The 23415-nt window shown below is 41.9% G+C and overlaps 1 protein-coding gene across 1 annotated transcript in view; it reads right to left on the bottom strand.

The window, feature by feature from the left end:
* Plcb4 (phospholipase C beta 4) overlaps nucleotides 1-23415 on the bottom strand; it is a 427861-nt gene that overhangs the window by 78115 nt on the left and 326331 nt on the right. Inside the window, exons 11-18 of the mRNA XM_004634291.2 lie at nucleotides 22796-22853; nucleotides 15730-15838; nucleotides 10994-11204; nucleotides 9024-9117; nucleotides 5252-5331; nucleotides 4669-4753; nucleotides 1906-1996; nucleotides 643-738 (exon numbers count right to left, since the gene is read on the bottom strand). Of these exons, the coding sequence (XP_004634348.1) occupies nucleotides 643-738; nucleotides 1906-1996; nucleotides 4669-4753; nucleotides 5252-5331; nucleotides 9024-9117; nucleotides 10994-11204; nucleotides 15730-15838; nucleotides 22796-22853 (824 nt within the window). The remainder of the gene's footprint in view (nucleotides 1-642; nucleotides 739-1905; nucleotides 1997-4668; nucleotides 4754-5251; nucleotides 5332-9023; nucleotides 9118-10993; nucleotides 11205-15729; nucleotides 15839-22795; nucleotides 22854-23415) is intronic.

The following is a 23415-nucleotide window of genomic DNA, read 5'->3' as shown; positions in this document are numbered from 1 at the left end:
AATTTGATGTTGAGTGTGTCCTATTTTGTTACTATTGGGGGGCGAGGGGGGGAGAGAGAGAGAGAGAGAGAGAGAGAGAGAGAGAGAGAGAGAGAGAGAAAGTTATTTTTGGGAGTTGAACTGAAGGCCTCAAGCATGCTAGGCATTCACTGTGCCAGTGCCCATGAGCCTGAATTTGAAATTTTAATTCTGACTTTGTGTTTCTGGGTCACAGGTGGAAACCAATGCTTTGCTCATGCAAGGTTCTCCCCTCACCTTGTGTTCCTGGCCCTGCCACCATCATCAGGAGCAACTCTGAAGTTGAAAGCTTTGCTGACAGCAAGAGACTACAAGTGTGTACTTCTTAGTCCAGCCCCTGCCTGCTATGTACAGTGATTCAAGGCCACGTCTCTGCCTTTCTTCAGACAACCGAGTGTATAACAGGAGGGGAGATCACTGCGCCACTAACATCCAATGTGTAGAGAAATTGCAAGAAATAATTGGAAAAAAAGATCTGAAAGATTAAGGTTGACTTGGAAATATGCACCTGAATATTAGGAATTACGCTGCCATCGATATACAAAATGTTCCACTGAAAGAAATTCATGTTTTCCTTATTTTACAAAGTATTTTGGCCACGCAGGACTTGAAAGAAGGACTCACCACTTTCTATTTCTTCTTCATTATCATCCTCTAAGATGCTAGCGGGAGCAGCAGACTCTCCTGCTTCCATCATGCTTTTTAAGGCTTCAAGTTGTTCTGTTATTAAAAAGAAAAACAGAGGAGAAGGTAACAGATGTTAGATCACCCAACATGTGGACTTTAAAACCAATGCTGAGAAGCAAGAAATAAAGAGGGACAGGAAACTTGTTGTTCAGTCACCTGCTGGCCACGTTCTTAGGCTCAGTGTCCCTAGCTCACCTAGCTTTGCTCCTCTGGGCACTGTAAGATACATCAGCCAACCATACAACACACGCATGTGGAAGAACTCCTGAAGCAGCGGAGACCTCCCAAATTCTGGTCACTCAGTTTGAGAGAAAGGCACAGGATTTAGAGCCAGATTTAACAAGAAATAATAAACTGGAGAATCTGATGCTGATTCCAAATTTAAAAGTAATTATGAAAAAGTGAAAGGAGACACGCATTTTGGAGATTAACAAAACTCCAAGGAAAAGATTTTCAACCCGTATGATTGAGCTGATCTGTCTAATGCAAACAAAAAGCCATTGTAAGTCAGTATGACAAGGACAAATGAAATGATTCGTACTTAGTGGGAAAGTGGGAGCCCTGTAGGGACAAGTCACAAGCCGTAAGGTACAAGGAAACTAGGGATTGGCAGGCGCTCCCGCTTGGACATTGGCACAATTTTCATGAAAGAAAGTGCATCAAGACACATCACCACCAAAATGCTGCTTTTAAGGACTGGCCAGATAGTTCAGTGGATTAAAGCACCTGCTTAGTCAGGCACGAGGACGGGGTGCACAATCCCCGGGGTGCCATGTTGTGCCGTGTTGGCCCCATCCCCAGGGTGCACTGAGGCAGCAATGGAGACTGGGCATGGTGGCGCGCACCTGTAATCCCAGCGCTAGGGAGGCTGAGAACAGGAGGATCACTACAAATCCAATCTGTGTAGTGAGACCCTGTACGAAATACATTTTTTTTTAATGCTGCTTTTATTTTCTTCTCATTGTTCTTTGGGACCCCTCCCAATTCCAGTCTCTGAATATGTTTTTCCACTGTGCAAATAAGTTCATATGCAAAGTAAACTTACATGCAAACATGACAACTATGCTCTGGACAGAATACACAGTACCATCAACTACTTCCTTTCCCCTCAAACTGTGGTGGTTTTAAAATAAATTTCATTTTAGACAGCTGAATTGTCCAAACGCATGAGGCATGCTTCCACTGATGTATCAGACTCACTTTTTTCAACTTCAGGCTTCAGCCGTTTATTTTTGATGAGTATTTTCCTCTTGAGGTCGTTAGGGGATGGCAAAGACCTGCCTGGTTCAAGCTAGAGATACAGAAAGAGCTGTGTTAGTGATGGGGTTGGCTGCTCCTCCACCTTCACTCCAATCGGGAGGAGTCCTGGAAACCTGGAGTCATATAGTCCTACGTCCACTAGAGGGCAGGCAACAGCTTTACATGTTCTTTCCCAGTCAAATTGGCCCACTGCCTCCAGTTTGCCTGAGAATGACCTCAAGCTGAGAATCCATAGCCTGCAGAGCTGAGGGGAGCCTGAGCAGCTTCCACAGTGGAGCTGGAGGCTGACACAGGGGCTATGGGGGGAAAGGGTCCTGCTCCACCTCAGACTGCACAACCTTTAGGTTTCTGGTAAAGTACACGGAATCACAGTGGTTGCTACAGCCAGAAATGATTTTCTCCAGTGAGAGGCTTTCTAGGTCCCCCATGTACTGGGCTGTGCTGTAAGTCTGACTGCCCACAAGACTGATCTAACTCAATGCTTGAGATCGTGGCTTGGTGGGTTTAGTAAGGGAATCAAGAAGGAAGGATCTCAATTACTGGAACTCAACTCCACTGAGACTTCATTTGCTTGTGTTTACATCTGCAAAGGAGTGTCCCTTTAGGTTCTTACCTCTGATCCACAGAACTGTCCCTTATCCAGTCATCCATCCCATTGTTCTCCACTCATCCACTTATACCCACACCTATCCAACTTCCATTCCTCTGTTCATTTTAAAAACATTTATCCTTTTAATTTTTTTTTTTTTTAATTTTTGGTACAGCATCTTATTGTTTGGACATAGTGATCCTCCTGTCTCAACCTCTCCAGTGCTGGGATTACAGACATGTGCCAACATGCCTGGTTTCAGGCCAGCATGGCCAGGCCAGCACAGCATGCGGTACTGGGGGTTGAACCCAGGTCCCTGTGCTTGCCAGGCAGGTGCTGAGTCCCCGAGCTTATCTCCCAACCCATATCCTGTTTTTGACGGGGCACTATGCCTTGCTTGTCTTGCTTTAAATGGAAACTCTTGGTTGTAACACTGTTTCCTATAGGCTGCCTGGTGGAACCAGCACTTTCCCTAAGCTCTCTCTGGCACCAGGACATCTCCAAGAAATATTCAACTCATTGGAGGCTTCTTCATTTTACTTTAATGTCCTCTTCCCACCCCATCCCAGCCCTCAAGCTCTTTAATTAAGAGAGCACACTGTAATTTCCATTTATGCCATTCGTGATTCCCATAATTCCTTTCAAGAACATGCAAAACATTTCATTAAGAATAGTATGATTATTACATACAGGGAAGTGTTTCACCCAAACTCAGAAATAAGCAGAACACTCAGGTTTGAAATAATAATAATTCAATAAATAGGGGATATTTTTTAGTTTGGGTGACCTAGGAATCAATCTCTGAGATAGAGACTTATGTACCAGTGATTTATTTTGGAGGTGGCCCGAGGCAACTGCAACAAAGGAGTGGGAAAGCAAGAAGAGGAAACAGGCGGTCAATCCAGGGAGTGAGTGGTATCAAGCAAGTCATCATTGGGAAGCTGGAGCTCTAGCCCGCAGAGCAGGTGCTCAGAGTTAGTACACACTGGAGTGTTAATTCTCTAGCACATCTAGCCTGTCTCCCGCATGTACACAGAGCAGGCTCCAGGGATCACACCTCACACTCGGCTAAACAGCTGCGGGTGTTGGCGACCGAAAGTCAGGCCAGTGTGTAGGTAACAGGCAGTGCTGAGAGGATGAGGCAGGCAGCTGCAGTGGCTGCTTTAGCAGGCGGGATAGGAGCAGCTGGGTGGAGCACAGGATGTTTGCACTCATACATTTCTAGTCCTCTAGACAACATTTTTGGAGAAAAAGGAAAACCTCATTGTTAAAGCGCTCAAAACACTGGCATGAGCACAGAGCTCATTCCTCTTGTCCTCTCTCCTACCAGCTCATGCTACCACATGCGGGCTCATCAGGAGTGGCCTGTCAGTAGGAGGATTCCAGTATATCACTTTAATTCCACCATCTCTCTTGAAGCTCACAACCTCTTGTGACAAGGAATCCCCAGGCCTGGGAGGTCATGAATTCTTATCAAAATGGAGTTAACTTTCTGGAATAATAGCACATTTTCAAAAACTGTAAGGAATCAGAATAAATTCCAACACTTCCTATAAAGTCCATGGATGAGCCACAGGTGTTTCATGAAGAAACTCAGCAACTGTAAAATGTAATTAAAAAATGGTCATATTTTGGTTGCATGTCTGTGACATCAGAACAAGGCACTTTCCACAGCAAGTCTCTGAGGGGTTCTGAACCCAGGACAAGCATTTGACCACCTGGAAAACTTTTATTAAAATACAGCAAGCTGGAGCCCAACTTTGGATTAGTGAAATCGATCTGTGGATGGGCCCCTGGCATAGACTTTTTGATGGTTCCCCAAGGTGATTCCTAACACCAAACTAAAGTTGAGAATCACTGTGAGACCCAGACTGTAGGCTTTGTCAAAGTTAAAACCCTGAGATCCCAAATCTTTGGGATTAAATTGCAACACATGTTTATTTGACGTGCTTCTCTCCAGCCCTCTGAAGAATGACAAAAGCTTTTTATACCAAAGAATTTAAATAAATAGAAAGATCTTTTGCATTAGTCCTCTAGTGCTACTTGACCCTTCAGAAATGAGTTTCTAAACAAATCCATTCATGCTGGAAATACGGTTTGCTAATAATACATACTGGATGCGATTCAAGCGCTTGTTTCAACAGGAGATCCCCAAATAGATCTTCACAATATTTGGACATCTTGTACTGTTGATATTTGCTGGAGAGAAAGAAGTGGCATTTTATAAATTCAAACATCCATTAGCCATCCAAGAAAAAGAAACATCCATTCCTGTGCAATTAGTCTCCCACTCTACAAAACTGCGTGCTTATCCTCCCAACCTTAATGTGAGACACATTTCCAAAGACCACAAGCTCTTAACTAGTGCAGTTTTTTAAAAAGCCCCCAAAATAAAAATTAGTAAGATGATTACCAAAATGTTTTCTAAGCCACTGCCAATCTTCCCACTCAGTGGAACTTTGGGCAATGTGTCCATAGTTCTGAACTTTCCTATTTAGACTGAGCATTTCTAAAGCACTTAACGATGGCTTTCTTGGGGAGGAGGGCTTACATGAGGCTCAGTATCCTCACTGGAGGATCATTTGCATTTTGCTCTTCCCAAAACACATCACCAAGTTATTTAACAAGATACATGACAACAGTGAGGATCAGGGGTTTGAAAGTAGCAGCACTTAGAGCTTGGAATGGAATGAATACCTGCAGTGATTTTCAAAGGAGAGAATTACAGGATATTCTGATGTGACAAACGCAGTCTCCTTGATGGCTTGAATCACGTCCTTTAAAGATAAAGAGCATTAGTGAGGAAAAAGAAGAACAACAACAAAAACTGCAGCACATGGAACTATTGAGAGATCACTAATTGAACCTTTCAGAGAGTCGATTCAAGCAGTTTGGACTAGGAGAGCTCTTCTACTTAACACCTCTCCAGACCAAGTCCACAGGGTTAGACTCAAGCTGGAGTAAGGGCTAAAGACAAGTTTTTTCCAAAGTTATATTTTATTGCTCTAGCATTAATGGTGCTATCAGCTTGCAAGATATTTCATCTCGGTAGCCTGCCAGTTCCTTGCTTGATAATGCATTAATTCCGTGTTGACCCTGAGTACTGAAGTGACATTTTTTTTATATTCTTTGTTTCATAATAGCCTGGCAAAAAGGAGGTCAGTAGGAGGAGGTCTTTCTGGCTAAGAAATATGTGAGATAAAATGGGGGTGCATTTAGGGTCTCCCTTGCCTTGAAAGTACTTTAGCTGAACAAATCCCCTCTTATCTCTAAGACAGGTGAGGTCTTCACAGATAGTGGGCCCTAGTTTCTGCTTAGCTTTAGGCAAAAGCAAGAAGACTTAATTCTTCTGCAGCCAGGGCATTGGATTTGATAAGACCCCCCCACTGATTTGTAGCCAAATAAAGAGCAAGTCTCAGTGTTCAGTAAATGGGAAAAATGCTTCACTACCATTGCTTGGGAAAGTCCGTTCGAAGCGGTAACACAAGGTTAAATACTTTTGGAATATTTAAATGTTTCACTGAGGCATCATTGTGGTTGACAATGTTTCTTTCATCTTCTTTTCATTGCTGGAGCTTGATGCCAAGGAGCATTCAGCTACCTTACCAGCCCTTTTATTTTATTTTTTTTATTTTGAGATAATCATGCTAAGTTGCCAGGATTGACCTCGAACTTGCCATCCTCCTGCTTCAGCCTCCTAAGTATTGTGATTGCAGATGTGTGCTATCCATGTAGCTTTTCTCACTTTTTATTTTCTTCCCGAGGGGGAAAAATGTTTGTGACTCTTGACTTTACACTTGAGTTGAGCTAGAATTACTCCCTAAGGAAAACCTGGCTGTGCCCTTGGGTTCACCTTTGTTTACTCTAAACAATGTTCTGTTATGTCTGGTGGGTGAGAGAGAAGTACTAGAATTAAAGTAGCTTATATATTTCTTTTTGAGAATTTACCATTATAAGGTAAAATATAAATTTAACACAATAAACTAGAGAATAAAATAACTGTTGAATCATACTACTGAATTATTTCTTTTACCATTAACTTTTAGCTAACTGCATATTTATAAACATATTCCTACTTCACACAGGTTTAAATACAGAAAATTAAGATACTAGGTCATACATAGGAATAAGCAGAAGACAATATATTTTCAATATTCTTTGTTGATACTTTGCAATCTCAAACTTTGTGAAATGCTAAAATACTGCATATTGTGAAGTTCTGTCCCATTATGCTTTTGTTTCTTATGAATACAAAGTGGGATTGGACCACAACTTTAACACAGTCTACATGACTGCCATAAAGTGACTGACTGTTAAAAGTTCACAGTCCTTTCTTGTAACACATCAATGTTAAATATTTAAACTAGCAACAGAATTCTTAAACAACTATTGCAGACAAAATTAATTCAGTAAAGGTTTTCTAATATTGGCAACCGTAGTGTCAATCTTATTCTAGTCTCTGCCTTTACCTGGAATTTTGAATCAAATAATTTTGTCCAATTTCATTCTCAGCCAAAGGAACACAATATGTTCTGCTCAAGGCAGATGGTCTTTCTGCTGGCTTTCTGGCATACCAGTGTAAAAGCACTGTTCATTTCCCTAATAGATTTCACATATACTAGATTGAGCACCATCCTTTACATGCATTATTGAGACTGGACAACGCTAAGTGGAAATCTAACAGCACCTAAGTTGACATCCTGTGCAGGTCCAAATGAAATCAGTGAAAAGATATATTTTCTTCCATACTACTTTTATTTTATAAGATTTGGTAACACTAAAGGCTAACAGTAGGTCCTATGCAAGGCTTAGCATGTTTTGTTACCACTTTTCTTTATTAGTTGAAAAGGGTGAGGGTTGATGTATGTAAATAGCTCACTTCTGGGCAGGGGAGCTAGCTCAGCAGGCTAGGTCCCTGCCTGGCAAGCACAAGGACCCTGGTTTGATCCCCTGGTACAGCATGCCTTGCTGGCCCTGAAACTCTGGGTGTACCATGCTGACCACCGAAACCAGGTGTGGCAGTGCATGCCTGTAATCCCAGCACTGGGGAGGCTGAGACAAGAGGATCACTACAAGACTGAGCTGCATAGCAAGACCTTGTAAAAAATAAATAAATAAAAGTTTTAATAGGGCAATTCTTTTTATAATTTTCTTGGTCCTTATTTTCTAAGAATAGATGTTTGCTAACCAACATTACATTTTATTTACTTACTCTAAACAAAGACAAAATGCCTTTCTTTACAGCTGCACCTCTTTAACTCTCTAAATAGGACATCACCCAGCCAGGCACAAGGACATGTTCTGGACTCTGTATCCTGCCATCATGAGGCTGAGAGAGAAGAGTCACTGGAGACCAGGTGTGTGAGACCAAAGTGGGCAACGTAAAAGATGGGGTTCTACAGCAATAGAAAGCAGATACCACCTTTCCTATCATGTGGCTGCTGTGCAGGTTGATGGCTTCCCGCCTGAATATATACTCTTGGTTCATCAGTATGCATACTCTTTAATCACTGCTGATCAAAATTTGCCATCTTCATGAAAATAAATGGCATCTGTGGGTACAGGCTTAGGGATCTATACTTTGCAAAATAACCCTGATGATTCTTCACAGGCTGCATTGAAGGCCATCGTCCAAAATATTATAGTATCAATACAGAGCTGTGCTAAACCAATGGACACTGATGGGTCTATACTAACTAACTATAGAATTGTTTTTTCCTTTGTCTTTTGGCAAGGTATCATGCTTGGCACCAAGCATTACTGAGGAATGCTTTTAAAAAATCACCCTTCAAATCTAACCCCGAAAGTCCACTACAGAGATGTCTATTTATAAAACTAGATTCTTCCTGATGAAGATGCTAGAGAGAAAATGTCTCATTGTTGTCAGTTCTGGGAATAACTGTGCTTCTCATTTCTTGATCCTGTGAGTCATGTGTTTTTCTCCTTACACTGAATTGTAGAAAGTCTAAAGCCCAATTTGTGGCATGCCTTGAAAATTTATGGGATTTCTTGACAAACGTTCTTAAATCAGGTTAGAAATTAGTATGTCTAAAATTATATTATAAACTCTAGCCTCATCACCTATTCCCTAAGTATTAGAGGCCCCATTTATAATGCATTTTTCCGTCTATCTTTCCATGCCACATTGAAGTCTTTCTGGAATAATGCAAAGAACCTAAACCAATTAGAAGGGCATAGGAGATTGTTTTAAAGGTATAAGCAAAAGCAGGCAGGCTCCGCCAGGAAAACCTTGTTATATAACAGAGGCAATCATTCGAAATCAGGAAAAAAACAGCATGAGTTGAAGAATGAATGGAGACATTGGTCTTGTTTCTCTCCTCAGAAGTGGAAGAAGAAAACGAAGATACAACACTTGAGAAACTGATGATTCGTTTTCTCATCTCCTCTTTGGCTTCCTGCATTTTCAGTTATTTGAAAAAAAGTGTGACCATGTAAGTGCAAAACGTGCCTTAAAAAGGATATCTGTACACATTGCTTTCCCATGAGTTATTATTGGTTCTTGATCTTCACCTTTTCCATCCCAACAGTCAAGTTCAACACACCTGGGAACACAAGGAAACGACGTTGTTGCACTCTTGCCACTAAACAGTATGTGTACAAATTCTGAGTGACTTCGAAATAGGCTGTTTTCTTACACAGTAGAAATGTGAATGGATTAAGCAGCATGGCAACTTGTGGTACACACACAGTACAGCCCCATTCCTCTCCCACTCGGCCCCAAACTGGTATTGTCAGACAGGGGCTGAGGAAGAGGAGAAGACTTCAGAGACAACAAGCAGCCTAGCTCTGGACAAATGCTTACTTGTGACACAGCTGCCATGAGGGACAGTTTAAGGATGAGTGTGGACATCTGGAAGCACCTCTGGCTAGAGTATTTCTGTGTTAGCTGCAATATTGTTACTGTCACTGTATTAGAAAATGTCTCACTGGTTCATACTCAGGTGTTCTGGGGAAGTATTTGAATAGAAGTAGCAATGTAGCTAATTGCTTTTAAAGTATTTGCATATTCAAAAATCGTGAGTTCAAGAAGTATTGTTCAGGCCAGAGATATAGCTCAGCAGACTAAGTGCCTGATTAGGCAAGCAGAGGGACCGGGGTTCCATCCCTGGCACCATATGCTATGCCGGGCCCGCCCTCTGGGCATGCTGAGCCAGTCACTGAGACTGAGCATGGTGATGCACACCTATAATCCCAGCGCTAAGGAGGCTGAGACAGGAGGATCACTATGAGTATGAGCTATGTAGTGAGACCTTGCACCAAATACATAATAAATAAATAAATATTGTTCAAATGATAGCCAAGAAAAAAATGCAATGGCATTATTTTTTACTTTCAGGATTTTTGACATGTTTTAAACCTCAAAATTTTATAGTACTTCTTAAAATAGATATGTTTTAAAACATTTGAATCTTATTTTAAATATATTGTAAGAACAATATATGTGACCCACAGGACAACTCTAGACTTTTTTTTGGAAGGAATATCCTTTCTTTCTTGAGGTTAAATGACCATCATGACTCATTAAAGACAAGGACAAGGCTGGCCAGATAGCTCATTGGACTAAAGCACCTGCTTAGGCAGAGCACAGCAGTTGGGGTTTGATCCCTGGCTTGCTGTGCCAGCCCCACCCCCGGGGCGCTCTGAGATAGCGATGGAGACTGGGCATGGTGGTGCGCACCTGTAATCCCAGCATTTGGGAGGCTGAAAACAGGAGGATCACTTCAAATCTGATCTACATAGCAAGACCCTGAACACCCTGTAGACACTGTACCAAATGCATAAAAAAAAAAAAAAAAAGTTAAGGACAAATGTCCTTTTCATTCCAGGTCCTTTTTCAGAAAAAAATGTAAACTGTAGTAATTCCTCCTTAGCTGTGGTGCATTTACCTCTGGTCAACAATGGACTTACAAATATTAAACGTAAAATAGCAGAAACGAACAATCGTGCCTTCTAAATCACACACCACTGTAAGTGGCAGATGGAATCTCTCCCACCCCATTGTCCAGCCCAGGCTGTGAATCCTCACACGGTCAAGCACACTCACACCTTCTCCAACCTGCCCACTGGTCACTTAGGAGCACTATTAGTTATGAGATGAATTGTCATGGTATTGCGGTGCCTGTATTCAAGTAACTCTCATTTGGCTTAGTAATGACTCCAAAGCTGTGGGCAGTTTTGTTGAAGTACATAATTACGATTGTTCTGTTGTATCGTTAGTGACTTTGTTAATCTTGCACTGTGCCTGATTTATACATTAAGCTTTATCATCAGTGTATACAGCACAGAAAACAAAAGCATACATATAGTCAGGCACGATTTCTAGTTTTCGGCATTCATTGAGCGCCTTGCTGCACATCCCCTGTGCATAAGTGGGTGACTGTAAGTCAGAGGGAGGCACCGTCTTCTTGAGTTTCTGACCTGCAGCCAGCCAGGAGCACTTGTCTGTACATCTCTACTGAGGACTTCCCACCAAACTGTCGGCCTGTGAGATAGGTGTTATGAGAAGAGCTGATGAAGTAGTGAGCCAGAGGATGGTCCATTTCTTGGTAAAGTTCTAAGCGATCTAGGAAGACTGGGGCATTTTCATCTGACATCAGATATCTGCAAAACCCGTCGCTTGATATGAGGCCTAGAAGAAAAAAACAACACCTTAGTAGAACCTGTAGCTCTGAACATGTTCATCTCATGTTTTATTTGGGGAAACTGAGGCAGTTTAACAGTAGGCATAAACATTCTTCAGTCTCTCTCAAGATCCTTCATTTGTCAAAACTGGAATAAAGAGACGCATACAATAAATAATATGAGATGCTCTAAAATTGATGGCATTATTTTCCCTTTGTGTCTGCGGTGGCACAAGTACACAGTCCCCCAAGTTCAAAACCACAGTGCTGTGGTGAGAAATGCTCCAGGTGGTTTTCTCTAGCTCTGTTTCTGTCAAACACTCCTTGTGCTCCTGGGTCTCCATTGCTTCTGAGGAAGAAAATCCTACTTCCCACCAGCTTTCCAAAGTCACCAGGTACATGAGGGGACATGGGACAGGGGCACAGGAAAAGTAAGAATGGTAGGTCAGCCTTGTTTGGAATGGACTGGAGAAGAGATTTCTCATGCAAATGGTGGCATTTCTGAATTTAAATAATCTAACTTTCCCACTGTGTCTAAGAGTACTGGGTTGGTGAAGAGTATGCAAAGGTCATAGTCATGTGTCCCAAAAGCCACTTTCCACTTCAGTCCTATCTTTCTGACATGAGGTAGGTTACACAGAAGCTACGGGATAATCAGTATCTTTGCATCCCTTCCTCCTCTACCATCTACTAGCAGCCTCAGGATTGACAGAAGCACTTGCAAGTTATGAACTTAGTTTAAGTTTACATAAAAGATCCCATGAGAGCATAAGCAGTAGCCCCTGACCTACACCGTGATGCTGTCAGATACTCACCTTCTGCTTTAGGCTTTTAAAGGACTATGTAATTGCAAATGCTGGTGCAGGACCCTGGCTACCCATCTCAATTCTATTCCTTCTTTCTATAATCACATAGCAACCACAACCTTCATTTATGTATGGAGTCCCAAAATGGTTTTGCAGCTTGATTACATATTTGTTTATCCAAAAAATAGGTCATTTTGAATGTTTTCAAATGTATACCAAAGGTAACCCACCTTATCCATTTGAAGTTGCTATTTTTACAATGGATCTCCTTGGGATTTTTCTATATATTTAGCTCCATCCAGTCTAAGAGTAAGTGCGCTTATGGGTGGGGGGGAAGCCAGCAAACAACGAGACATCCTCCCTTCATGAAGTTCACATACTACCAGTGGAGAGAAATAAAGGAGGAAACAAATAGGTATATCATAAGAGTGGCTGAAGGAGGGGAGGGAGACAGGCCATAAGGAATGGCAGGAAGAAGGCTGGGGAGACAGCTCAGCAGCATAAGCACCTGCCTGGCAAGGACAAGGTCCTGAATTTGATCCTCAGTACCACAAAAAAGAGGCAGGATGCTGTCTTAAGACATAGGACCACTGAAAGCCCTTCTGATGAGGTCATACAGAGAGAGAGAGAGAGAGAGAGAGAGAGAGAGAGAGAGAGAGAGAGAAAACAAGGCACATGCACAGGCTGGGTGGGGGCCTCACTGCAGGCAGGAAGATCAGCAAGTGCAAAGATCTTAAGAAAGGATTCTGCATGACAAGTTCATTCAGTGACAGTGGGATGGAGTGAGGGGCCCAGAGGGAAGTGGCTAGAACTTGGGTTGGAGAAGAGCCAAAGGCTGCGGCCACTGATCTTTAACCCTCACTAAGTACTTTGGATTTTATACCAAGTGTGTTGTGAAGCTGAGTGTGTGTGTGGGGGGCGGGGTGAAGAGTAGAACAACAGCATTAGATCTGGTTTTAAAATGTTTAATCCCACTGCTGTGTGGAGCACTGAGTAGAATGGAAAACCAGGCAGAAGTCAATTGGCCTTACCCAGGGAGAGCTTGTATAGTCTAGAACATTAGAGAGGGTGAGAAGGGACTTCATATGGGAGCCAAGTTAGATAGAAATTCATAGACAGTCAGCAATTGGGCCCTCCAGGGAGTCAGCAAAGATGGGACACATCAAAACTGTGGCTGGAGACACAAAAGCCAGGCCCACAAACCTCCCAGAGATAGACAACAGTTTGAGATTGTAGGATAGTTAGCATTAGCTGATCCAGTGAGCCTAGAGAAGGTGTGAGGTGCAAAGCTGGGTGACCAGAGCACCTTAACCCACACTCTCATCCCTTTCCCAGGATGCCTTTGTGCCTTCTCTATTAAAAGTTATAGATATGCTGAAGTTAGTGATGTCCATCACATACCCTTGCTACGTGTCTCCATTTCTGATTGGACCACTATTAGCTAGCTGCTATACTTGTAATGCAGTACAAGTTCACCATACCATGACTATATTTACCCAAGTTGTGATTTAGCTGTATAAAATGGTTCTAACAAAGAATTTGGTGGCCACCCACTTTTGGGACCCCTGTTGTCTCTTAAGAGCTTTTTCACAGCAAACTTCTCCCACTGCAAACTTTTCCTTTGCCCTCATTTCCATTCTCCACTTCTCAGAAGATACCAACTTAGCACATCTGACATCTAACAGGCTGAGCATCACTTGAGTCAAGCTGAGGTTGGCTCTTACAGATTCTGCTGATGTGACGTGAAGAAAATTAGACAAGTCTAGGATGACCCCAAATATTTGACTTGAAAAACACAGAGAATAATGGGATGTATTTGATAGGCTAGGAAAAGAACAGATAGGCCTGGGAAGAGGCAGAGTCAAAGCACTATAGAATGCCAATATACTTTGGTCATGCCCATTCAACATCCAAGTGAATAGTTTTACTATAGTGCTATAGTTTAGGTGAGAGGTTAGGACTGGAGACCTCAGTGTGTGCATTCATAAGGAACCCAAGTCCACTGACCTTCCCAAGCTCACCCAAGGCTGAGCAGGGATGGAGCTCTGAGCCCTGAACTCTGTGCCATTCTGGAAACCAGAGTTTGGGAGATGCAAGAGAAAATTTCTGGGGTGGACACCCAGAAGTGGAGATGCCAGGCTAGACCACGCATATTTTCTGCTTAATGAGCTACTGCCAAACTACCAAGGTCACTGGCCTATTTATATCCCACTAGAGGTTTATGAAGATGTCATTCACACCACATTTTCACCAACACTTGATCATGCCAGACTTGAAAGTTCCCGTCATTTGTGAAAAGGCAAAGCTATTCCCTGTAGCTGTCAGGGGTGATCTTGTAGACTTTTAGGTTTTGGAAGGACTTTAGAAATGACACCTATCTATCATAACATTTACCTTCCTGCCAAGGAATTATTGAGTCACTTGCCTTTCCCTTGAAAAGAACACAATTGCCTTCAAGGAAGGAGGCATTTCTTACTCTGTTTTGAGTTTCCACATGTTGCACAGTGCCTGGCACTCTTTAAGTTTTGCAAAAGGACAGGAAGGCCTGATGGAATAGCTTACTGGCAGAGTGCAGGATCCCAGACTTAACTGCTAGTGTCATGAGAGAAGTGAAGAAAAATGAAAAACTACCAGAGAAGATGACAAGTAGGAGTGAATGACAACATGAACCCCTCCATTGTATAACAGGGCAACAGAGCCTCAGGAGGCTATTGCACTGTTCCAAGTGCCTCTGAATCAGATCACTGCCCAGTGCTTCCCCTTGGTCTGCTTTAAGCTCACACAATGTGGAATACATTGTGATAGAATATTACTGGAGCGGTAAGAACGCAAATAGGGATTTGTAGCTCAACCAGAAGTGTAATTGGGCAGCCCCTCCAAGGAAAAGCTCTGTCAGTGGTTTGGGGGGGGCAGGCCTACCTATGAGATTTATGGACCCAGAGCATGGTTAGATCTTTCAGCCACATTCCCTGGTATTAGCGTTCAAGAGCACACTGGACAGACAGATCCTACACCTTGGTCTCCTGATCATTAGCCCACACCGCCGGCACTTCCATCTCATTGGCATCAACCCTGCCCCTCCCTGGGTGTTTCCCACAGCACCGGCGGCGCTGACCTTCAAGCTCTCCTCCAAGGCCTTTCCTTTGACAAATATTTGAGCCACATACGGTTTCTAAAGTTTCATTAAAAGGGCCTAAGGTCCAGAAATGCCAACACTTAGCTAAAGTGATTCCTGACTATTTAATTTCATAGCAGTTGTTTTTCTAGTCCATTCCAGAGGTCATTGCATGAGGGGTGAGAGGGCCTGTCAAATCATGTGTTAAATTTATTTGGCTTGGCAAAACAGAAAGCAGAAAAAGAGGTGCAAATTTTTATAAGATAGAAATTCATTCCAATGACTATAAATAGAATGCATTTGACATTTTTACCTTAAGCAAAATACAATATTAAAACAATATAAGGAAGTAGCACTATGAAGTGTTCAGTAGAACAATAAATTGAACAGCATACTCCATCCAGCCCGGACTACATTATAAAAGACAAATTTTATAATACAGAACAGAGAAATGAAAATAAATCAATTACATTAGTAATGGGGTTCCTGCACCTTGGTTCTGGGGAGCACCAAAGTTTTATACACATCCCTTTAATTAAAAACCCAAGGGTTTTCAAAGTTACATATTTTCTTGTTTTAAACAACAACAAAAACATTAGAACTTCTTCTTACCTTTTTTCTTCAACTCTTCATCAGGCTCATACATCTCAATGATCTGCATGGCCCGTTTAACATCGTAAAATGGAAAGAGAATCTCGTTCAGTCGAGGGTCTCGCTGGTGCTAGGAGGAGAAGAGAAGGGCACTTAGCCAGGAGGTGGCTCCCGTGTCCACGCCTACAATCCCCACAACAGCACCCATCAGGACTGTCACGTTTAAGAAGCTTTCACTTCATTGCCTCTCTACTCTTCTTCCTATAACTTTTCTTGAAAAGTCCAACTTTGGGACTATTTTATTGATTTTTATCTTGCTGCATGAGAGAGAGAGAAAAAAAATGATATGGGTTTTTTTCTCTTTAAAAGTTGAAGGATATGTAATACATTGTATATATCACTGGCATCATCTTCTATTTCCTGAACCTCAGGTGAAACATTTGACCAACACGTCTGCAAAATGGGAGGTCAGAATGTCTTCAAAGAATGAAAATTAAAAATGGCTTTAAAAAGTGAAAAGAAAAAAAATCTCTAAAATTGTTCAAGAAATAAATTATGTACTAATTTAACTTAAAAAAAATCCCAAAAAAACAGTAACAGCAAAATTCTGTTTAATAAGTGAAGAGCACTTTATCTTTCTATATCACTGAGAGATTTCTGGGGACTTTGTCCACTACATTTCCCTGAGTTCACAGGTTTCAAAATGAACCAATTGTAATGATGAAAATTAATTAGCACAAGGATGTCTGTAAGTTATAAAACATATGCAAATCTGTATTTAAATATCAGGAGTTTGAAAAGCATTATTTTCACTCTAAAATTTAAGTCTGTTGCCCTGAGAAAATTCTCCAGGCAGAGAGTACATTTGAACAATAATGGCAATTAAGAGGTGGCTGCCATCAGCCTTTTCAAAGTGAAAAATAAGGTGCTTGTAGCAGGGCAGGAGGCCCAGGGGCAACGTGTTTTCTGCAGAGCTGTCTTTCTACTTCATGGAAGTGGACTTACTGCTCCACTTAGGTATTAGGACAGACAGAGACAGGGAAAGAGGGAGGGAGGGATGGAGAGAGGGAGGGAAAGGGAGAGAGAGAGAGAGAGCGAGAGAGAGCCAGAGCCAGAGCGAGAGCGAGAGCGAGCGAGCGAGCGAGAGCGAGAGAGAGAGAGAAAGAGAGAGAGAGAGAAAGAGAGAGAGAGAGAGAAAGAGAGAGAGAAGACAGAGAGAGAGAGAAAAGAAAGAGACAGACAGTAAAAGAGAGACAGAAGCAGAGAGGGGCCAGGGATTATAGCTCAGTGGCAGAGTGCCTTCCTGGCAGGCTCAAGGTCATGAATTTCATTCCCTGTATCTCCCCCCAAAAAGTCAAACAAAACAGAGAGACAGACACAGGAGAGGTGGAGGCTGTGGGTCCATCCAATTTCCTTATTGCTCACTGGGGATTCCAATATCGCACTATGTCCCTGGTCACCCCTCAAGTAAATAAATAAAGCAAAGTTCCAATGGAGCAAAGACCAATAAGCAGATGTGAAGAAGATCTGGTCAATAAACAGGAACTTATCGAGAACTCTTTACCCAAATACATATAGACTTTGAAAAACATTGGAAAAGCCCTCAAGAAGCAACTCTTAAAGGTTCACATAGATTTCCTTCCCCATTTGTTTTGGGATGATCACTTGGAAAGAGAACATCACACAGGACACACGACGTCATTTACTGAAGCACAGGTGACCCTCAGCCTTTCTAGTTTCCCCACCTCATCCGCAGCACTGAATTAAGGATGTTATCGTCTGAGAAATTAACATCTCTTCATAATTCATCCCAATGAAGCATGCTTCTGTTATAATCTAAGAATGAGAGCCCATGCACGTGCTGGAGCAGGAGCTGTTGTATTCCTAACAGGCCTTGCAATTAGACAGAACAAAAGGGAGGGATATGCACAGGAAGAGAAACTGGGGTGGACTATGGAATGTCAGGCAAGTGAAGGCATGCCACACCTGTTCAGGAAAATGATGCCATCATGCAAGAGTCCCCTCGCCACGGAAAGTAGGAGCTCCACCCAGGCTGAGAATGCACAGTTCCAGAAGCAAACACATAAACAAACAAAAATCCTCTTGTGAGGCCCATCCCTTCCTTTTCCCATAAACAATGCCGTGGATGAAGATGGATGCAGGATGAAAAGGAGGCAGAGTTGTGTTCACAGTTGGCCACTGGATTTCTCTTCCATGTTAAATTAAGGGTTTGTTTGTTTGTTTGTTTGTTTTCAATTTAACACTATACCTGTTGGTTTCTGGGCTCATGAAGATGATGCAGCCAAACCATAGTAATTAAAAAGTGAGCAAAACAAGAGATTCAGCTACAGGGGGAGAAATAAGTTAAGGAAAAGAGGAGAGGGAATTCGGATGCCTGTGTGTCTCCACATGCACACGTGTGTGTGCTCAAACACAAGATCAGTTTAAGTGTAGTTTATGGATGGCAGCCGCAGCCACAGCCGCAGCGTTAGCATTCACAGGGAGCTGTCAGGAAAGCAGTCTTGATCCCATCCCGCTGAATCTGATCCTCTGGAGCAGAACCCAAGGATGGTGTTTTACTAGCTGCTATGCTTAAGTTTAAGAAGCACAGTTTTAATCTGTAATGGTGTGCATTTAGCACACTGGCAAATCTGTGGGGGAAAACAGGTAAGTCCTACAAGGACTAATCATTTGAATCCTTATTCATTTGCAATGTCTACCAAATTAGACTCCATCACAATGGAGTTAGAGGATGGGCATTATGACTCATCTGGCCATCCAACAGAAGCAAAAGGCAGGAAAGCCAAGCTATACAGTGGACGCGTCGTAATCTCCTTTCCTAAAAACCACACTTGCAGCCAATAAGCATTAAGGGCAGACAATCCAAAAGTGCGTTTGTCTTTGAATTTGTTATCTGATAACACAATCTTTTGCTTGCCCCCCAAATCCACATCTTAATAAGGCAGCACAGACCAATCTGGATAAACGAGCTGCAGGAAAACGAACGGTAAAGTTTGCATTCACATTATAAGACTATGATTTTTATTTGAAAACTGCAATGAGAAAAATCATGTCCAAGTAATCCAGAGGAATACAGCATGGTGGGGTAAATTCTTTGCACTTGGAGGAAGGACCTTCAGTTTTAGTTGGATAAGCAACATGCCCGGGGATACTGTCCTCAGGCTACCCAGTGATTTTCTAAGGTAATACGCTACGCAGCTTCCACAAATGGGTTATACAACTCTGCCCAAGGAAATGAAGAAACAATGGACAGGGCCCTGTTACTTGGTCCTGACTTTCACAAGATGTCAACTGACACCAATCCAAGAAGCAGCACTGGGATCAACGAATGTGGGCATAAATATTCCAAAAAGATATAAAAAGAGAAATGAGTAATTAGCAAAGATAAGCTTACTCATAAGACATACTATCTCCTCCTTCTTCTTTTCCTGTGCATGAAAGGAAAAGAGATCTGGGGTCCTTTCATGGTCCAGCTGCAAAAAATAAAAACAAATCCAGGCTAGCCCTAAAGTGATGGCATGATACATGGGAAGCAGGTGAAGATAACCAGTAATGAGAAAATAAAGCTGACTTCTGGGTAAGGTGACCATTTGAGGCTTTTGCTCTCTCGTCTTTATTCTGGTTTCTTCCTCTTGCCCTTTTCATCCTTCACTTCTGCGGCTTCCTAGCTGCTATCTCTGTGAAAATCAAATAGAAAATGAAGGTGATGCTAAAGTCAATTCAGTTTCTCATCAGGTTCAGGGAGAAGACGGTGAAACTAACTGAGGTCCAGAGATTTTAACTCGTCCTACCACACATACAAAGTTGAGATCGCAGTAGATCTAGCTAGGTGGTGCTTGCTACCTTTCCTGGATTCTAACCCGTTATTTCTGTAACTTCAGTAAGGAAGCTTTCTTTGGTCCATAGGCTGGGACTCAGAGACAGCAGTGGCAAAGTGTTTGCGATGTGAATGGTGGGTTGCTGTGAATAAATTCTCTATGAAGAACACCAGAATATACTTTGCAAGGAGGACTCCAGGAATCCACTAGCCCATGCTGGACAAAACTTGAATATGCAGAAAAATTACCTGAAGATCTTGCAAAATGCTCATTCTAATGTAGCAGGTCTGGGTAGAGTTCAGGAGTCTGCATGTCTAACCTGGTCCAGAGGATGCGATGCTGCTTGTCCGCACCTCACACTAACCACAGAGAGAGACATGAGGCCAGGTAAAGAGACTGCTCGACAGCTATCCAGAAGCCAGGAAGAGCTGAAGGCCTGCAAAGAGGCAGAGGTGGCACACATGCTCCACATAGCATCAGCACAGTACATGAAGGACAACAGTCTCTGCTCTGCTCCTTGCCTCCTGGAGACATTAGTTCCCTGAGCAGAAAATTTTGTAGAAAGACTAAGAGATGCACAGGCTGGAAGGTAGTGAGTGAGCACAGCACTGCTGACACAGAGTGTATTTGTTCTCTTGCTGTCTATTCCAATTCGACAATGCTGGTGTACCCCATCTATTGATCTTTGCTCCATTTGTTGGTTCTCTTCTGTGACACATTTGTGAACATCTGCAAATAGAGAGACGAGGGCTTTCTCCTTTCCACTGTTTCATGTTCTTCATCTTATTGCATGACCCAGAGCCTCTGATAAAATGGTTGAGATGACACAGGTAAGGCCTTTTGAAAATATTAGTCTCATCTTTTGGATCATAGACCCTTACATTCCAAAGCTCGCTCTTTTCTTCAGTGATTTCTGTCTCCTTTCAGTATGGGCTTTGAAGTTGGCTGGCATGAGAGGAGGGTCTGACTTCGGGAAGACATAAAGGGGCGGGCAGGAATGTAAAGGAGTGCAAGGACCTAGCAGAACATTCCCTGGCTTCAACAGCTTTCTCAAGAGGACGCTCATATTTTTTCCTATGGTCCTATTGCATTCACAGGTACAGCACAGGAAGGCAGAGACTCAGGGCAGACAATCTGAGTGCAAATGAGGGGTGTACACTTCCCTCAACTGTCTCATCATTTCTACAAACTCAAGAAACTAGAATCACACTGGATCCCACAGTTCCACTCCAAAATTCAAAGTGTCTCCTTACATTAAGAAGAAGCTTAAGAGAAGGAAACAAGAGGATACAAACAGCCCACAGTCACGTGATGGACAGACACTTGTCTAAGGTAGGAAAGCGAGAAAATCCTACAAACAGGGTTTCAAATACTCATTAAAGTCAATGCAAAGATTTTAATAGTTCTTAAAAGTAAAAGCTTAAAGTTTTTAAAATAAAAGTTTCTTAAAAAGTAGGAATTACAAGAGGGGATTGAGAAGACCAATGAGAAGAATCCAAAAAGCAAGTGTGACAGGTCAGAGGTGATGGGAGCGATAGTTTTTGCATTGAGAAGCAAGGTGCAGTATGAAAGTCTCTGCTTGTCAGACAACTGAGCGCTGGCTTCATCCTGATACACACAAAAGGCTGCATTTCAACAAGTGACAAAAGGTCGATGCGGTAGGCTTTCTCCTCTCTACTAAGCAATCTTTCCTCTTTAGTAGGAAGCTGGATTCCTGCCCACCTCACCAAATTTAAGATGGCCAATGAACTAAAGTGTATGCAGAAGGTAAATCTTGAAGAAAATCAAGCAACAAAAGGAGGAAAGAACAAGAGGGAGGCAAGGAAATAAAGCAAAGCAACTGAACTTCTGAGCCATAAAATGTGCCATAAGAGTGTGCACAGGGCCTGGGGAAAGAGTGTGTCCACAGTATCTACATGACTGAGAACTAGGAGTGCAGAGAACCTGAAATGTTTTCAGGTAAAATAAATACCATCATACTGAGCTGAAGAGGTTGACTGCAAGTGGGGGCATCTGTGCAGATGCATAGACCCTCTTTTCCTTCTTGCGAGAATGCATTTAGACTATGGTTAGAACAGTGTGTAAAGTGCAACTCTATAACTTAGAAGCCCCTGAGCCTTCACAAGGAATAAAAACAGAAGACTTCTGGTAAGGATTGACTTGTTTCCACCATGTAGTGAGCCACAAACTACCTGTTGTATTTTTAAGGTAGTTCCTCACATGTGGCGTGATGATGTCTTGTCTTTTTTCTCTCTCTCTCTTTGGTAGAGCTAGGAATTGAACTCAGGGTCTTGCACATGCTAAGTCTGTGACGTACCAATGAGTCAGCTGTCTTTTATCATAATTCTCTATATGGCATGATGATTATTTTTAATTGTTTTGGAAGAAAAATATATTATCCACCCCTCACCCACACTTTTCTTATTCATTTGTTGGGAAAAAAAACACTGAATTTTCCTTTTGAGCTAATAAGATCTTTGATGGATTTTGTTGACAGGAAAACATTGATTTTGCATGTGTAAAGCAAAAAATATGTTCCTTTTAGTCATAACAAAAATTGCCATCTTTACTGTTTTCAAAATATTTTTCTCTTTTGCTTAAGCAAAATTTGTCAGCCAATTTTGGTTGTTCAATGAATCATGTTTTAAAATTAGCTCTGAGTTTGTTATAAAAGCAAAAAGTAAAATTTAATGTATAATCCAATTGGCCTGATACTATATTTTCACCCAGGAAATCAAGTGTTGTGCTTGTTGTCAAAATATCCTACTTGAACCTACACATTTCTATTACATGCAATCAATTAAAACACAAAAATAAAGCTTTCTAGTCCATGCAAAAGTATGTGTTAAAGTGAGCAATGGAGAATCCAACTACAGTGTGGTAAATTCAGCCCATTTTCTTTCTAGTTGTTGAGATCAGAAGAAAAAAAATACCTGAAATATCATCTTGCAAAAACATAGACACATTTAGTTAAATAAATATATTATAAAATTCACACAAACACACAGAACCAGAGCTACACATTACAGCGAGAAACCAACACAAAGCCGTGTGCAAAGCCAGCGTGAAGGAAGTGTACAGACACGTGGGCTGCAGCTGATTTTTGCACCTGGTAAGGCCATCATGGGAAGATCAGCAGGTGAGAATCAAAGCAAATAGGGGCATGGGGCGCAGGCATGCAATGAGGATGCAGGAGGAGGCAAGCACTGCACACAGACTGGATGGAGTTAATGTATGAAAAAGCTTACTTCATTTAGAAAGCTCACTAATTGGTCTACCGTTAAATAATCAGTTTTGTCTCCATTGCTGAAAAGAAATTTATTAGAAAAAGTAAGTTTTTTTTTGTATATGATGCTACAGTAGGTACGATTTACATGTTGACATTTGTTGATGAAATTCTAAACTTATTTTCTAATCCTAAAATAATGCTCAATTCTTATATGGCCCGAGACTGTCGGTAAGGGGGAAAGCCCAACAATAATGACAAAGGAAATAAAACACTCCCACCAGAACAACAGAAAGGTGTCTGCAATTGTTTAGCATTATCAAAAGATGTTATTGCAAGACAACATGTAAGTCATCCATTTGAAATAATTGGAATGAATGAACTTTTCAACAACATAATAACATTCCAAATTGAGTCTAGTTAGTTCACATAATGGGTTAATACCTAAAGGAGCGGGTTAAAATTGTAGGTCGTTAGTAAAGCCAATGCCGGGTTGAGGGGGGAGGGGAGGTTCCAGGTGCTGCAATTAATTTATGTTAAAGTTTCTCAAAACCTGAGTGAACTTTTGCACTAACCAACTAGGGTGAAAATGTAACTCTGGCTACATATTTCTCCTCCTCTTCCTCCCAACATTGTATTAAA

Source organism: Octodon degus, unplaced genomic scaffold (assembly GCF_000260255.1).
Source record: "Octodon degus isolate 3935 unplaced genomic scaffold, OctDeg1.0 scaffold00060, whole genome shotgun sequence".
Lineage (NCBI taxonomy): Eukaryota > Metazoa > Chordata > Mammalia > Rodentia > Octodontidae > Octodon > Octodon degus.
Note: the sequence above shows the minus strand (reverse complement) of the source record. Positions and strands in the feature narration are given on the sequence as shown.